The 17,607-nt window shown below is 37.1% G+C and overlaps 3 protein-coding genes across 12 annotated transcripts in view; 1 reads left to right on the top strand and 2 right to left on the bottom strand.

Annotated features, from left to right (window-relative positions):
* LOC103381896 (nuclear distribution protein nudE-like 1-B) overlaps window positions 1–9,540 on the bottom strand; it is a 12,734-nt gene extending 3,194 nt beyond the window's left edge. The window contains exons 1-11 of one of the 5 annotated variants that reach the window (XM_025057270.1): window positions 9,469–9,540; window positions 8,983–9,069; window positions 8,328–8,437; window positions 7,413–7,492; window positions 6,334–6,430; window positions 4,234–4,387; window positions 2,746–2,894; window positions 1,468–1,604; window positions 1,134–1,307; window positions 417–511; window positions 166–311 (exon numbers count right to left, since the gene is read on the bottom strand). In XM_025057270.1, the coding sequence (XP_024913038.1) occupies window positions 166–311; window positions 417–511; window positions 1,134–1,307; window positions 1,468–1,604; window positions 2,746–2,894; window positions 4,234–4,387; window positions 6,334–6,419 (941 nt within the window). In that variant the 5' untranslated portion in view covers window positions 6,420–6,430; window positions 7,413–7,492; window positions 8,328–8,437; window positions 8,983–9,069; window positions 9,469–9,540. Of the gene's footprint in view, window positions 1–165; window positions 312–416; window positions 512–1,133; window positions 1,308–1,467; window positions 1,605–2,745; window positions 2,895–4,233; window positions 4,388–6,333; window positions 6,431–7,412; window positions 7,493–7,570; window positions 8,029–8,327; window positions 8,438–8,982 lie in introns of those variants that run through there. The other 4 variants (XM_008314478.3, XM_017034569.2, XM_008314477.3 and 1 more) reach the window with 4 other exon arrangements.
* tex47 (testis expressed 47) lies at window positions 8,332–13,630 on the top strand. Its single transcript, XM_017034571.2, has 8 exons — window positions 8,332–8,516; window positions 9,528–9,600; window positions 10,165–10,268; window positions 10,346–10,413; window positions 10,489–10,564; window positions 10,814–10,948; window positions 11,095–11,242; window positions 11,330–13,630. Exons 1-8 carry the CDS (start codon window positions 8,397–8,399, stop codon window positions 11,365–11,367), a joined length of 762 nt encoding a protein of 253 aa, XP_016890060.1. The 5' UTR covers window positions 8,332–8,396; the 3' UTR covers window positions 11,368–13,630.
* The window catches only part of LOC103381894 (rho GTPase-activating protein 44-like), a 49,501-nt gene continuing 44,236 nt past the window's right edge, over window positions 12,343–17,607 (bottom strand). For 5 of the 6 annotated variants that reach the window (XM_025057265.1, XM_025057263.1, XM_025057264.1 and 2 more), the window contains one exon: window positions 12,343–16,425. In XM_025057265.1, the coding sequence (XP_024913033.1) occupies window positions 16,268–16,425 (158 nt within the window). In that variant the 3' untranslated portion in view covers window positions 12,343–16,267. The remainder of the gene's footprint in view (window positions 16,426–17,607) is intronic. The other variant, XM_008314474.3, reaches the window with a different exon arrangement.

Here is a 17,607-nt window from a genome sequence, read left to right on the forward strand (position 1 = left end):
TGCTGAAAAAAAATAAATGAATGAACACAGGTCTTAGATGATATTTCTATTTACATAAATTCACATATCAAAACAGAATAAGAAAGTCGAAAAAGACGTGAAAAAAACTCATGGATTATCGATAGGTGGGGGTGACGTGGTAGAGTAGAGGTGGATTTCACTCACGCTTTATCAAAGTAAGAAGTACTTAGCGACCTTGAGTAGTTGGTCATGTTTGCATTAAGTGCGTTGCTGTTATCGAAAGAGTATGTCTTCCTCGCTTTCTGGTCCTTTGCAAAGTTCCTGCAAGCAGCAAGTTTGGACTCCAGAGCCTGTGGTGAGGGAAGTAAAATGAAGATGGTGCTGATCACGATTCTTAATCATGTATGAACAAAAACATAAAAAGAAACAAAGGAAATGTGAGGAAAACGACTCACCCCTACTTTGCGGAGTAGATCACTGACGATGTTCAGGGCTGATATTCTGGCAGAGGGAGTCAGCGGTGAGTTGCTGCCATAGATGTTTGACAAAACTGAGAAAAATAAATAAAAACCTTTACTTGAATCAAAAGGTGAACATTTACACATTGAAGTCTATACATGCAGCTGTAAAAATTACCATTTACAATATCGACTGGTTATTTAAATGCAGAAAATAGTGGAAATGTTATTTGGCGAGTTGAAAAACCCTGGGGCGACAACCACCACAAATGTCTTTTATATTGAATGGAGCTTTAAATAATATTAAAAGCATATAAGTGCAGAGAAACTTAGGCCGTATACACAAAAGATAAGCTTAAATCTATATATACATATAATCTAATATATTTCAATGAGTTCAGTGATAAAATAATAAATAAATAAATCCTTTTATTAATCATGTTGTTGATTGCTCATTATATAATTCATCACTGCTTCTCTTTTCTACATAAAACAGGAATAAAAAAATACTTTCACCTCTACACAAAAAAACTGACATACAGATAAATATATAACAGCTGTTACTTTAAAAATGAGTGTCAGTTTCCAAGAGACAGAACATACATGACAAACAGGATTCATTTTTGTGAACAAAAAAAACAAACTGATCTGACCAAAACTAAAGCTGTATATGAATGAGACAAATGAACTTAGAGCAAGAGGAGCTGCAGCTACCTGCTGGGTTAGCAAAGGCCTTGTCCAGACCTTTACTCAGTGGGGTGGCAGGAAGTGACAATGAGGCCTGCACTGCAGTGTCCATCTTCACATTGTCCTGTGTGGGCGAACTGGGAGCAGACATCCTGGTGACATCGGTCTGTCTCTCCTTCACAGCTAGCTCTTGTCGCAGGTCTGTAATACATAAAAGAAAGACATCTGGTAATGAACATTGACCAAGGAGGCTGTTGGGAAAACCATTTAATTTAAGAAAGGAGACGCAGCCGCAGAACGGTAACAAGGAGCATGAGCTATAGATGGAGAAGCTTGTAAGTAAAATCCAGTCAATAATCACCTCTGGCTTCATCCTTCAGTCTCTGCACAGACACCAAGAGAGACTCCTTCTCATCCAGCTCACTCTCCAGGAAGGCATTCCTCTCGATGGCCTGGTTCAGACGCTGCTCAAAGTTCTCCAGAGACACAATCGTGGCTCTGACACAAAGAAAAGAAATGACACCTAAATCCAACACATTTACTGATGATTCAACAGAGTTAAATCTAGCATGTGTCAAAAAGAATTTTAAGGGCTTTCCTTTCCCTTTTGTTCATGAATGAATGACTCAAGCACAAATATGGGATCAATATATAATAGGCTTGTTCAATCACACTACTGATTTTTATTCCAGTCAAGGTAGAATTGCTTTGGTGTCCAAAAGCTGAAGGCTGGGGAATAACGTGTTCCCATTTACCTACCTTTTATAATGAAGTAATGGTTTTTATTACATTAACATTTAATAAATGGAACTCCTCAGACCAGTGACCAAACTACATTTAGTTCAGTCATCTCTCCCATCCTTCTCCTCACATACAAAGCACAGACTGCTGGGGAACTCCCATGGTTCACTAAGAATCCCTCATGGTCAATATGTTTGCAGAAAACCAAATTCCAGATGCTGACTCTCGGCTTTCAAAAGTAAAGTTTTAAATACACTTTAAATGCTTTAAATAAACAGCAAACAAAACAAGAAACACACTGTAAATAAATACAAAATATGAGAATAAATACAAGGGTTATTAACCTGAGCACACTAAGTTTCTTTAAGTTCTTCCCTCCCATTTGAATTATATCATGAAAGCAAACTTTACTCTGTCTTTCCGTTAGTTTTTTTTTAATTTCCCAAGCTATCTTCTTTTTCTCTGTCCTCACAGAGAGCTGGTATATCTTACTCGGGGGATGCAGGACGACATCCAGCTCAGCAGCCGTCATCACTCCCTTTATTACTATTATTATAATACAGTCCTGCTGGTGTACATCTGCTCCTAGACTCATTTTACCACACATTCACCTTCTTCCTCTTCTCATATTTTTTTCCCCCTGCCATTTTTTCTAATCTTTGTGAGCACACAAAGCAGATGGGCACACACCCTCAACCTCCTTCAGCCAAAGATTCCTTCCTGTTGGGTGACCTGTATATATGAGAATAAAATGTCATCTTTATTCTCCCCTTTCCCCTTAAAGAATGTTGGTGGGTTATTTTATTTAAACTAAAGTGTGCTGAATTTATTATTTTAGATGTGTTGCATGAATCTGGGTTAAAAAAGATTTTTTTTACTAAGGTGTGCAAAGACCAACCTTTTGGCTCTCTCCAAGTCATCGTTGGACTGTTCCAGCTCTCTGACATATTTGTGGAGCTGCTCTTTGATGCTACGTGTTTGACCAAGGTCGTCCTCCAGCATGGAGATCTGCTTGTAGCCCTGGGAGTACTGATGCTCTAACCTCTCCTAAACAGGAAGGAGGAGGAGAAGAAACAGAGGACAGGTCAAAGCCAGACCAAGTTGAAGACAAAAAATACATACTGTTTAGACAATACCTATAAAATATGGGGCCAAACAGCTGCATTAACTACAGGATTTGCAGTGGTCTGGTGTGGGTCTCATCATCCATTTTTCATTTGGCATTCTCAGCTCTCTTCTGTGGTTGTGAAGTGTAACCTATATATCCAACAGCTCTGAGGTAATCATCTTGATAAAGACCTCTGTGCTTGTCTGACCTACATATGCTGTGTCTGAATCAACTCCACTCAGATGCACGAATATATTTCATATATAGTGACATTTAAAATGAAGCCTATACAATGATGTTCTCAGCATGATGGCCATGTCAACCTGATGAAGTCTCCTCTGAGATCATCTGAAACACAATTAATCTGCCGTACATTTTTTATCAGATGCTTTTCTTTAGACCTGATTTGGGTTACTGTTGTATTTTTATTAACTTAAATCAGTATTGCTAACAGCTCCTCTGGTAACCTTTACCAGACCTTTTTTTTAATAACTGACTTGCTTGTCCAGATGATCCAGACGTAGTCTGATTTCACACCCAGGCACAAGCACCTTGTGCTTGATGTGCATTAAGAGACAAAACATGATTCATCATTAATGAGAATGATACACACATCATCCATTTAATGCCTATATTAGACCAGTCAGTGGCTGAGAAATAAAAAATTCAGAACTGGAATCAATATTCCTAAGATTTGGATTTCAGATCACACTTAAATTAACACTATCAACATCCCTGTGACTTTAATCCTCACTCTGTTACATACGCCTGTTATATCTAATCAAATAATTTGTGGTGTGTGTTGTCCATGTTCCAATGACCAGCCTAATCACATTATATTAGATTGTCCTCTGCACTTTGTAATATAATTGTATATGTGCCCTCAATGTTCCTATGACTGCATAGAACACAAAAATAGGCAATGCAGGAACAACAAGAAGTGAGTCAACATAAATACACATGAGCAGCAGCAGCTGTTACAGCACGACTTTCTCCTCAATCCCAGGGGAAAAATGAAAGATGAGATTAGATGGTGACAAAAAAGGCATCAAATATTTATTCCACAGAGACACAAGGACGTGCTGTACTTACTTTCTCCAAGTTGCTATGTATACTGTTAGTGTTGGATACAGAAGACATTCTGTGGTTACATCAAGAATATTATTTTCTTTCCACAAGTCACAAAATTGACAGCTAAGTTCTAATAATGTATCACAACATGTATATAAATGATAACGTCATCCTCATAATAACCACATGTCTTGTTGACTCTCATACCTTAAGTATTTCCACCTCATTCTTCAGTCTTTGGTTCTCAGAATGAAGGTCTTTCATACGATGCTCAGCCTGGCCCAGCTGAGCCTCCAGCTCAGCCTCCAGCTCCCTGCTTCCCTCCTGAAACTCCATCAGCTCCTCCTGAGCCTCCTGGCAGCTGCAGGCAAAGGATAAAAACATCAGGACGACAAGCAGAGAAATAGAGGAGCGAGAAAATATGGAGGCCTGGGATAAACAAGGCTAAAAGAAAAACTGTTTAAAGATACCATTTTTTGGTTAAGAGTCTGGTTTTATAATGACTCTTGGGACTCCCTCTCAATCACACTGCTAATTACATTTCTTTGTCATAATGCAAGCGGGAACGGGAACATTTTATGTCTATAAATCTATCAAGTGATACCTTACCCCCCTGACAGTCCTGCTCTGACCACAAACACTGCAGCTTCAATTAGATCTTGTTATTATGTGGGTAGGCAATGAACCTGATTGGGGTGCAGCCCAATATGTGGCACTTTTGAGCAGCACTGAAGGCTGAGTTAAAGAACGTAATTATTCAATGGATATTTCTGGGTAAAAAAACAGAAGACATACACTTTACGTATGTTTACAGTTTTTTTCCTGGAGCTGCTATAATTTCTGTTAAAGAGTTATTAAGTTCCTCTCATAAGAAACCTCGCTGCCACCGTTAATTCAATTTATGCTTGGAAAAGTTCTCTGTTCCAGGTCACATCAGAACCGAGAGACTTATTCACATAATCAACTAAAACTACACTGAGCTGAAGCAAATTCTGTAAGAAAACCTCAGAAAATTAAAGCTTGAAAAAACAGTGAGATGCTTCTTGTTAATAATATATTATGTAATATATTTTTTTCAGTTTGGATTCCTTAATGTGAAGCTAACTATGTTGAACATTATCTAGTATTCAAAGTAAGACCTGCTATAATGCACACAGAAATACTATGTCCAATAGAGAGGCACAGATAAGGCAGAGCAACACCAAAATAAAATGATTTGAAATGTAGACACATGACATTCAACATGTCAGGACCAGTGCAAAATTACATGTGACAGAGAAACACCTGTTACCACGCCTGGAAATATGTACATTTCTTTTAAAGACAGTCATATCACAGGACAAAGTATCCTAAAATAGATTCTAACACACCATTACTTTGTGTGTGCTGCTGGTGACACACATAGACAGCTCACAGGAATCCTTCCTCTTTTTGATTCTCAGGCTTCAAATAAAATACAGTCAGTGATCATTGTTAAGGTAGCAAAACTTAGTGGGTCGCTATTTAGACAAAATATAGGTAGAGGTATAGACTAGAGAAAATTTTTGGCATAAAACTGAAAAATGAAACTTTCGTAACGATGACTTGGCCACATAAAACCTGGAAGTTTCATCTGCAGCCCCTGAGCCAGACATTGGCAAGTAGTTTGATCAATTTGATAGCAGTAATTAGAGTGATAATATAGAGTGATAGAGTGATTAGGGATATTGACACAGCTGAATTTAAACCCCTTTACAACACTAAACTGTTACATAGCATTCACAGTGAAACTATAGTACCAGATAGGCACCATCACAAAGACTCATTCAAACATGACAGAACAACATCAGCCTTTGTGGCATGAGAAAAATGAGCTCTGGGAAAAGGGAGGGGATTTCTAGTGATGACGTTGATGCTCATCGCACAAAAGACTCTTCACAGTGTCAGAGGATATGTAAACACTTTTCTAATAAGAGTAAGAATGCATGGGAACAGTCGCTCAAACACTCCTGAAGTAAGGTTTCCACTTTATTGTTTCCCATAGTCAGAGTAAAGTTTATCTGCACATACTGTGACTTTTTGAAGTCGCTTAGAGAAAACAAATGATCAGTGTAGAAAAAAAAACCAAACACCTGCTATCATTTCATCATGTCCTATTATTCAACACCATCAGCAGTTATTTAATCCTTCACTTCCTGCACAGCAGGTTGGAACCTACAGTGCTTTCTGAATATGTTTAAAAAAAAGAAAAAGAAAATTCCCAGGTTTGTTTTACATGTTTGCTTGAAGGTAAGAGTGGAACAAAGTGCCCCCACATTCTGTACATACCCTTGCTTGTATTTAAGACACAGAGTCTTCCAGAAGTCAATCTCCTCATCTTTAGAGGAAAATTTTGGTATGATGTCTGTGTCCATGGCCCTTAAATCTGAGAACAGAATGAGAAAAAACAAAAGTTATGTTTTTTTTTTCTTTTGGGTGTAAAGGGTTGGGAAAGGAAAACACAACATTTAAAGTACACGTTGATTTGGCTGAATTTACAAAACAAACCAGTATAAGGAGGAAGAGATGAAGTGAAAAGTCATGTTTACAAGTATAAACAGATTACTGTATTGTATAGCTCAGCCACTAAGCCATGCAGTATAAACGTCTGCCCCACAGAGATGACTTGTGGTAAATTGATTCTTGACAAAACACTTTGAAATCAGAACATTAATTAAGATAAAAATCAACACAGTTTGAAGATAAAGACAAAAATTAAAGAAGCTGAACCATAAAAATTACCTCCTGATTTTATTACATAGCGCACACACACACTGACATTTTTTCTTTGACAAAACACATTAGTGCTGTCCTAAATAAATGAGTTTTGACGATAAACACTCATGACACCTTAGGGGTTTAGGGTGGAGAACTTTAAATGGATCACAGGTGGAGTAACAACAAGCCTTGCCTCACCCGTGGTCCCGCAAAAGACCGTAGGAATTGTTTTTATTGCATCAAAGAAATAAATGGTGTACCTCTGTGAGGCTACATATTGACTTTTACATTGAAACACGTTTGAAACAAGAACATTTCAATGTATACCTTAGATATTTACACGAGGTAAAAGCGATTGGTCACTGATGCTAGCTTGTATGGCATACATGAAACATATTTTTAAAACGATGTAAAACGATCAATTTATAAGTAAAAAAACAAACAAACAAAAAAAAAACCCAAAACATTAAACTCATATTTTGAAAAACAAACAGTGTGAGCAGAGATGATGCTTCTGCTGAGCTCAGTTGTCAAATCTGGGTGTGAAAACAAACACGCAGTGGAACGAACACACGGCAACCTGACGCTGACTCATCCTAATTTAAACGTAGGAACTAAATGGGAAAATAAAATATATGTGTTTTCAGTACCTGAACATGTGTGTGTTGATCAGTCCATTATTATCGCTGCCGTTGCGACCGTGCGTCCTCTGACTGCTGTCTGAAAAAGACTAGGGTGAGGATAATGAAGATGTGCTGCCTCCACTCAGCGGGATATTTAAAGAAACACACACACACAACTACAATACCTTTTTCATTTCAATTCGAACGTTAACACAATAAATTCGATTATAAACTATGAAACATTATAATAATATCAGCAACAACAACGATAGACGGAAAAAGTAACCGTGTTATCAGTGAATTGTGCCCTACGAGCTACATCTTCTGCTGTGAAAAAAAGTAAATCATTCTTATCATTTTTGTATAGTTTTTTTTTTTAAATTAGTGTGATACAAATGGTTAGTTTAAAAATGTTTGTTCTGTCATTATCCTGCTGGCGAGCTTCACGACTGCGCATCAAAGACGCAGCTGTAAATTGTAAAATGGCGCTATCTTCTGTTCTGTAGAATATATAGTTTGCAACTACAATTATTTTCACGTAAAGTAATCGTCAACATTTTCTCCCCATTTAGCTTAAACCATTTTTATATTTACGTGTTCCGTTTATATATAAACTGCAAAAATATTTGTTTAATGAAACATTAAAAAGTACAATTACAACAAAAAATAGCGGTGTAAAATAGCGGTTGAATATTACATTTAAATCTAAATGTTAAATATGAACACATATACATAAACGTATCTGAGTCTTAATGCTAAATATTATTCTAAATATTAAGTCTAAAAATTAGACTAAAATTAAATTATTACATTTAATTAATTAAAAGAAAAGTTGTGGATAAATAGGTTCGGGCAATCTCAGTTGTTTTTTGTTGTCGGGTGAACTATTACTAAAATTGTCCAAAAAAACAAACCAGCCAAAATACCCAAGTGTAAACATACCACTGAACGAGGTCAACAGCGTATAGACCGTTGCCATAGAAACCATCTTGGGTCCCAATAGAGCCCATCATGGCTGCCTTGCAAAATTTCGGAGGTGTTTCTTCAAAATCCTGGGAAAAGAGGGAGAAAGACGAAGAGGGAAGAGACAGGGAGACACTGATGGACGTGTTTTGTGCAACAGTGAGAGAGGTTTGTGATGGAGACGTAATGATAGAAAGGACAAATGGACAACCCGTTTGTGTCCCGTTATACATATGTATGAACTGATGAAATTTCCCTTAGAGGTCATCAGCTGGGATGGTGTGGAAGAACATACAACAGATCTTAAAGTATCATTTAAATGCCATGAATAATTTAGTAATTATAATTGATAAATCAAATACATGAACACAGAGGTAAAATGTAAGTAAACAAATAAATAACTAGTGAGTGAATATAACATACTTTTATCAACATTGTATTGTTATTACATGTTCTTAAAATCAAGGTGACGTTTAAGTCTAATGTTCTAAATACCATACATTGAATTCCGTGTTTATATTTACATACAGTATGTACACAGAAGTACATGGATGAATGGATGAAAATATTTTCATCCAAAAACTGCAGTAATAAAAGACCACATTAAAAAACATAATAGTATATTTCCACTTACCAGTTTAAATCCTTAACTTCAGACAAACTCAGTAACCTGCAGTGATATGTATTATATACAGTGTCACCTTCTGCTGACCTTCATCACCTGAAAGACAATGACTAGAGTGACCTGAATTGCTATTGCAGCAGAGCTCAAGTGCTGGTGCACGAGAACAAAGGGTTTCCAGGATATGAGCTTTAATAAACACTGGGCTTTGAGTCGACAGAGAAGGGTTCACTCTCTTTCTTTCTGGGAGTAAAAGGCAACAAGGCTGGAACATTTAGAACAGCAGATATGGAGAAATTTGTACCTTTCAAAGAAGAGAAAGCAAAGGAAACTCGGACAAGTTTATTCCAACATTTCATGAATCAGAGGAAGAATCAGCGTGATGACAATGTGGGTTTGAACATTTAAATGTAGTAATACACATTGGCAAAGAAGATATTAGTTTTTTTAACTGATCTAAGCAGATGACAAGTCAAGTTCTGTACTTTCTTTACCTACTGTATCAGTGATTATGCAGATTTTTCTCTCCTGAAATGCTTCTCCTATTGTCTCTGCAGAAGATTGTGCTGCAGCGGCTGATTGTGATTGCTCGTCTGCCCTGTTATCTCACAGAGAGGACAGAAATAGCAGGTTGGTCACCAACAGTTACATCAAAGATTCAAAAATCAGGAGTAAAATATTTCTTTTAATGACTAAATAATGTTATTCTACCAAGTGAATCAAATTTTTGTTTTTTAAGTTTTTTAACAGTCTTTTAAAACTTAAAAACGATCATTGTGTATTTCTTTTATTTTTATATATTTTTGTCTTATTTCTATTCCAATAAATATTTTATATAATTATAGACTTTTGTTATAACATTTACTACAATTTGACATTTGTAATGACTTTAGCACAAGCTGGACTGTGGTGTATTACTTCCTGCTCCTGGTTGTATTAGCACAATGCAGCCAACAACTTAGTTCTGTGTCTTTACGGCCTCCACGCCTCGGAGTGTGAATAGGTCTCCAGGGCCTGACGTGTTACAGCTTTGTGCTTCTTTTAAAGACTTCTTCCACTAAAGCAACAATGAAAACCACAGGAGAGACTGTGACTGTGTAACTGTGCTCTGACAGCAGCACTCAGCTCTGATATCAGGACATTGTCCAGTCTGGGAACTGATACATTATTTTGTTGTCTGTCTTTTCCTAACAGCTCATTATGAAAGGCTAAATTTTCAGATAAATAAGCAGTACATATGGGATCATATGACAGGCCTGCTGCTAATTTATCCAAACTGTGTCCTGCATGTTATTGAAGTAAGTGTTGTTTAGGATATATATATATTTTTTTAAATAAGGTAAAATTGTTTACTCTCTGTGTTGTGGTCTTTCAGTCCTCCAGAGATGTTTTGTTTTCAGTTTTAAAAGATCTCAGAGACATGCAGCAGCAGACGACACAGAGGTCAGTGACACATAAAGCACCCATGAGTTAATTTGATCTCAAACTGTTTAAATGGTTGCTAAATTGTGTTTTTAGTTTACTTGAGGGCCCAAAGGTCATGTTCATGGACCATGGTGCTCAGAACAGACTCTTCCAGCAGTGGAGCTACAAGGTGATTCCTGTGATTTTCCTTTTTCACCATTCAGGCTACGTCCAAATGTGCAAATGTGACAGATTTAATATTTCAAAAATAAAAACCCCAGCAAGCCACCAGTTAATGATAATATACATTAATTAACAATTGATCCCATAGCTGGCCAGTAATATGTAGAAATTATTTTTCACATTTCATCCTCCTAACTGATTTTAACCTGTGTCTGTAAACATGCTTCACCTGAGTGATTCTTTCTGTTGAGTGCAGGTGCTGGATGTAGATCAGAATGGAAAACCTGCAGCTGTAGAACCGGAGGAAGAAGAAGATGGGATAGACACTCTGGTTTGCAGTGTCCTGTCAACACTACAGAACCTGGGCAGACACCTGGAAATAACCAAGAAGGTAGAATTATCCAACCTCACAATCACTTAGGAAATAATAATAATAGTAATAATAATAATAATAATAATATGTTAATGTAGTTCCCTCCCACCTACCAAAGTAAACAAAATCAGCATCCATTGAACATGGGACCTTTGACTCCTCAGGCTCTCCCTGGATTATTGCTTGACGAGTCTCCAGAGCTGGTGGTCTCTCAGGATGTAGTAGGAAAACTCCTCACTCGACATGAACTCCTGGATCCACAGCTGTACCTACAGATGTACGACTCCTCCTTAAATGTCAGACTGACTTTTGGTAAGTGATAAAAACAATGGTTCTGTTATTCTATGATTAAAAGGCCTCACTGGAAAAAAAAGTAACTAAATATCATTTTTCCAACAGGACATGGCATTCAAAGCAGCTGTGTCACCACAATTTAACCTTCTGGGATAAGATAAGTAAGAGCTTTACTTACCATGTATTTGGACCAATGAATTCAGAATAACAAAATAAATATTATGACATTCACTCCAGATCCAAGTTCACCTAAAACAGTAAAAATATAACAAAATCATTTTTGACTGAAATAGACATTTTGTGCTTGTCATTATCAAAGATCTGTATGCACAGGGCATTTCATTGCTGCCAAAGTAAAACGTTTACTTTTGATTTACCTCCTAGTTCACAGCTGTAATAAAAGCTTTTATGTGCCCGCAGAATGTGCATGGCCTTCGCCGCTACACAGCGGACGTGACTGATATTCTTCTGAGCACAGAGACAAATCAGCAGGACACAAGCAGACACTTTTATACCCACATCAACTCACTGACTGCATGTCAATGTAAGACGATACTGTCTGTACATTACAACAAACGCCCAAAAACCCACAGAAAACTTCAAGTCGTATAAAAACATTTTATTAGTGTCAATATTTGGATTAAGACTCTGACTTTTGTTTTGATCATCTTCTTTTATATTACACTTTTTTCCTCCAAGTGACCCACAGACAGTCTGATTTTTAGTTTTCTTCTTCACCCAGTGTCCCCAGTTTCACACAAACAAATTCCATATCTTAAACATTTTTTTGTTAAATAATGTTCTCCCGTGTTAACTTTTGGACCTCAGTAAATGAAGCCAAGAGGGATAGTTGAATGCTTTTTTAATTAACTTATATATAAAGATACCAGGGAGGACAGAAGGGAAACTTGATGTAGCAAATCTAAACCTGCATGAGTCAGGGCATTCATTACATGTCCATTAAACCATCTTTTTTAAAAATTCTTTTTTAGGTTTTTGTTGCTTGTAGCCTATAAAACCTTCCTACCAAAGTCCATAGACAAAATCAGTCGATCCAACGTTGGCTAAGTTTGAGTTCAAATTTGTATTGTTTGATTTCAAGTTCTTTTTATGAAGTCTTTGTTTTGAATTCTCTTATTTTGCTTTAACTGTATTGCCACAACTTACTAAATGATGCAATAGGAAGCCATGGACCTCCTCTCTGCGGAGTCTGCGGTCTGCGTGTGACAAAAAAATTTGATTTTTTTTTCTATGGGCTTTGATGCCAAGGGGAAAAGAAGGTACAAAACAATAACTTTCTCCTGTTTCACCAGTGTTTTCACTCAAAATGCAACCCAAACTGGAGTAAGACTAGGGGGAGTTGAAATTTTTTGGAACCTTCAGGAGTCCAACCACTTCACTCTCTGGTTCTATGAGATTTTAATAATACACTTTTCATTAATCATATGTAGACACAGTAGTCCGTGGACTTGAACCCAATCACTAGTGTCCAAACCAGCAGCCATACATATATGTTCAGTGATCACAAAAAAGCGTTTTTTTGTGGTGAATTGTCTCTTTAGGTTCAATAACAATGGTTAACAATAATAATAATAAAAAAGACGGTTTAAGGTTAAACTGTGATGGCTGCGTGGACTACAGTACATTGACACTTAAAAGCAGTCTGGGTAAAATATTATTTTCTGTTCCATCATGACGTCTGATGTTATAAAGGTGTGGAACAAAGGCAGGTAGATAGATTTTGTGAGCAAATGTCAAAGGGAGCACTGGATTATTTCTTCTTCAGGAATGTACACCATTTTACTTACAAAAATAAATAAATACACAGCACATTAGGACAGAACCAAGGAGGAGACGCTTGGCCAAAAAGCATGCTGCTGAATTTTACACAAGACAATGCCATATAATTTACTTTTGTCCCTTAACATTACACACTTTGATATTCCAAAATACGCCCACAACACACACATTTCTGCCTGTGAACACACACTTTATCCTTAGGACTTTCTAATATTTCTTTCACCAAAAACAGGCACCTTCAGAGTTTAGTGCTCAGAGGACATGCTGGTCAAAAGATGCATGACGAGGGACAATGTCTTTTTTTAACTGTCTCTGCATGACAGTGTTATTGTAATAAAGTTGTTTTTTACGATTCCTATATGTACACATTTGATCTGACACTTTAAAAACAAAAGAGATAGGCAAAAGGAAAATATTTGGGCAAAAACAGGACAAACTCTGCCTTGAACTTTTGTTTCTTCTCTGTCTCTTATAAATGGACAGAAACATTTCTGATAAGAGAGAAGTCAGGAGCTGGGTGTGGAGCTAACAGAGCTAGAATATTGAGGCAAAAGTATTTTATAAAGCTTTTAAAGAGGTATTTTTAAAATTGAAATACAGACAGAGTCCTCGGGTCAGGTCAACTGTTGGCTTAGTCAAAATCATGAGGGTCCTTATATAATTTCCATATCTAAAGGCTTCACGTTTTTCTTACTGAAAATAAGGTAAAAGTGTGTTTCAAATGGCTTCATAGCAACCCCTGCAAGATAGGGAGGGAAGCCATCAAGCTACAGTTTTTTAACACTAACTGTAAATGCTCTACTTTGAAATTTTAACACCTACATTATGCTTTGTCGTAATTGATGAAAATAAAGATGATATGTAATGATCTATAACATTTTAAAAGTTAATCATGTTAATCATTTTGAATTGACAAAGATTTAGTTTTAGTCGAGTTAGATATAATTTATTTCGTCAAAAACTACAGACTTCAAGCCACTGGTTTCCAAAATTGGGGGCGGTGGATGGGGACTAATCGCAGCAGGTCTAAATCATTTTAATTGACACAAATTTGCTTTGTTTGCCAGAATTGCACTGACCTGTAATTATTTCAGGAATCAGTGTTTTCAAATTAAACTGTTAGTGAACTGTGTCAAAAGCTTCAAAACAGATTATAAATTATGTAACATGAAGGAACAAGCTCTGTCACTCTTTCTTACACACAGGAAAAAGGATCTTCCTTCTCCAGTCAATAATCTGATTAGTAAACCACCACTAACGGCTTTTATTTTGAAACAAAATTGATATTTAAAATTTAATCCTGAACCTGAAATATATTTTACTTTTCAAATAAAATAAAATTGAATCTCAGTGAATTCTACTGTTATTTGTATTAATGTGGGGCTGAACCAGCAACAGTATATTATTATATTTACAGTATGTTATACCACTCTTTTAATAGAGCATTTATTTATATATGTATAGCTCTAATCCCTTTTCTGTTTATATATATATATATTTATATTTAAAATGGTCCTTTTTCAGTATATACAGAACACGTATGTACAGAGGTTTTCATATTTACAACAGTCCAGCAAAAACTTCACACTAAAGAAAATGGACGGTGACGCAGCACAGTTTGAGGCCATATGAAGTGAATGTTCTGTATCAGAGGCAACAAAGAGCTGCTGCAAGGCTTTTAACAATCTATTGCTGTCGTACTCCATACAATTGTTACTTGTCGTGTGACATCACAAAATGTTTTTGTGTATGCGACAACAGAGAATTTCTGGTCCCATGCTCCAACACTCTACTTTAGGTGAGATTCAGTGTAGTGGAGATGATGGTGGCTCCTTAGAGCCAGTGAAAAGGTTTCAGAAATATTTCTCCATAAATACTCTCAAAAAAATAAATGCACATCATCACATACTGTATTTCTTCTTTTACCTATGACTCATGACATGACCAAAAATAGCTGATTGATGTATACATGGGGAATGTTGGAATTTGTTTGTTTTTGTTGTATGTTTTTTTCTGGGCTTTTTTTCATGTCAGGGGAAAACCTTTCCATCCTCAAACATTTCATGAACAATATCCTGTACTCAGACTTACCAATACAACTTAAAAACAATTATTGACAACTATTGTCTCAAATGTAGTCAACAGGAGTGGACCACTCCTATAGACTTGTATGAGCCAATCTTAGGCAATGAATGTTAAATATCCATGGGAATAAATGTAACATATAATGTCTTGGGTATGAAATTCAGGTTTTTCTCTCCAAGGAAAACTGAGCTATTATAATTATCATGTCACAAATCTGATTTACTTCAGTTTGATTCAGTTTTCCTTGATAAACTGTATCTCAAAAATCAAATAGCTACTATCTTACAGAAACTTGTATTTTTAGGTATAAAAAGGCTTTTCTTCTGACTGTTTCCAATGCTAACCCCTTCAAATACAGTATAAACAATAAATATTTTTAAACTCTGATCGGTGTCCAAAGAGGAAAAAAGCATGAGAGGAAGTTAAAACACTCTGCAACCCTATTCTATTTTTCCTTCCCATTTACACAGTACCTCATTCTACAAAACCTTATTAGTGCAACATCACATCACACACTAACAAAACACAAACACAGAGACACACACACTCAGATTGACACAAAGACCCACTCACAAAGCACAATTGCAATGGCATAGAAAATTCAGGCTGTAATGAGTGAGTGAATGTCAGAGTGAAGCATTTGAACCAACCACTGCTGAGGACTGAAGTAGCCTGAAGGATGAAGCAGACACCTCGGCTGTTTGCAGGACAGAGACATGTCCAGTACCCTGTGGATCTCCCTCTGAAAGATTCTTTGAAAAGCAGAAGTAAAGATGATTTATTACTCTATGCTGTCTCTTTCTTTTTATGTTTCTGATTTGTGACATTAAAAGCAAAGAATAAAATAAGGCAAAAAATATATATATATAAAAAAAAAATTAAAACATTCTATTTAAATATTTCCAGCCACAAAAAATATGAAAAAGTTTCCCAAATAAATTGCCACTAACACCCTGGGTGATTGTGTATATTCCATTTTGACCTGTTGACCTCATTGCTGTGTAGGTGATGTTAGTGATATCCTACAACATGATGTAAGGTCCAGCTGAAGAGGTGGCGGTGGACACTAGACATGGGGCTTTGATTAACGCACGAACACCAGCATCAGTGTGAGCTATCATTTTAGATGGTGGAGTGGTGACCAGGGTGTGAGTGGCATCATAGCACTGTGCTCTCCGACTCTTCCTCCGACTCTGCTCTGTTCGGGGTGAATTCAAGCAGCGGCCTCGAGTGTCTGAAGGAGGAGATGTGGGGCAGGTCGAAAATACCGTCCAGTTCCATGTTAATGATGGGGATTTCCAGGTTGCACAGAGAATCTGGTAAAGCAAAAAAACAGAAAGTGAACAAAGATAAAACTATTATTATTAATCTCTGAGGAATTTTATTGGAAGTTACTTATGGTTTTCATGCTGGTTCAGTTATGCTGAATAATGAAACACAAAGCATATGGTTTGTCAACGAAAGAGTCATTACATAAAGACGGACTAACCCACCTGGTGTACACGGTGGGGTGTTCCTGCTGCAGGACTAAATGTGGTCATTTTGGTTCAAGCACTAACACGTGCTTTCTTTTTTTTGACAGTGCTTAACTTCACAAACCACTACCTTGAAGACTGTTGCTCAAATGACCAGTACAGAATGGTCGCAACTGCATCCAGAGACCTGGGTCCATCTTTATATAAGGTCTATGGTCTATGGTAACACAATAAGGTGCAAATACATAAAAAATGAAAACTGAGGAAGCATAATTATATTAACCTGTATTATAATGGGATATAATAACTAGGAGATACCAAACACATGCTTCATCTGATGTAAATTTTAGATTTTCTAATCTGTGTGTGCCGACAACAGTGGTGCTAAATAGTTCATGTCTTGACCGTTGACAGGACTTTGTGCAGAGCAGTCAAGATCTTTCACACCAAATACAGGAAATATTCCTTCATGGACCTTGATGCAACTACAATGTTTAAACTCCCTCTGGTGAAAGAGAATTTATTCAACACTCAAAGCCCGGTTTATCTGGAACCTTGCTTTGGTCTTTTACCCACTGTGTCAACCGTGAAGATGACCACGTCCTACGGTACAACAACGTGCAGAGACAAGGAAGGGTCGGCACAGACTAATGGATTCAAACTGAGGAGTGAAGAGGGAGGCGTGGGCGCCAAGAAGTGTCAAAGCTGGGGTAGGAGGTGGTTTAGGTTCCGCTTAGTCTGGAGGTTAAGCCATGCATCAGTCACAGCCACCGTGCAAAGGCCAACAAGGGGTGGACTGAACAGAGCAGCAGTGTGCTGGAGTACAGGTCTAGCAATTCAGCTGGATCGGCTGTTCTCTGGGGGGGTCTGATAGTGACACAACCAAAGGCAGCAGTGAATCAAAATGTCACAGTGAGCAGGTGCAACGTTTGGCCAAGGTGGTGCAGGGATTTGTTTTAGGTGAGAGGTGAAGGTCGAGGGATGGCATGACTTCAGCACAGGAACTCCTGCTTACCCTAAAAG

Source organism: Cynoglossus semilaevis, chromosome 8 (assembly GCF_000523025.1).
Source record: "Cynoglossus semilaevis isolate Cse_v1.0 chromosome 8, Cse_v1.0, whole genome shotgun sequence".
Classification (NCBI taxonomy): Eukaryota; Metazoa; Chordata; class Actinopteri; order Pleuronectiformes; family Cynoglossidae; genus Cynoglossus; species Cynoglossus semilaevis.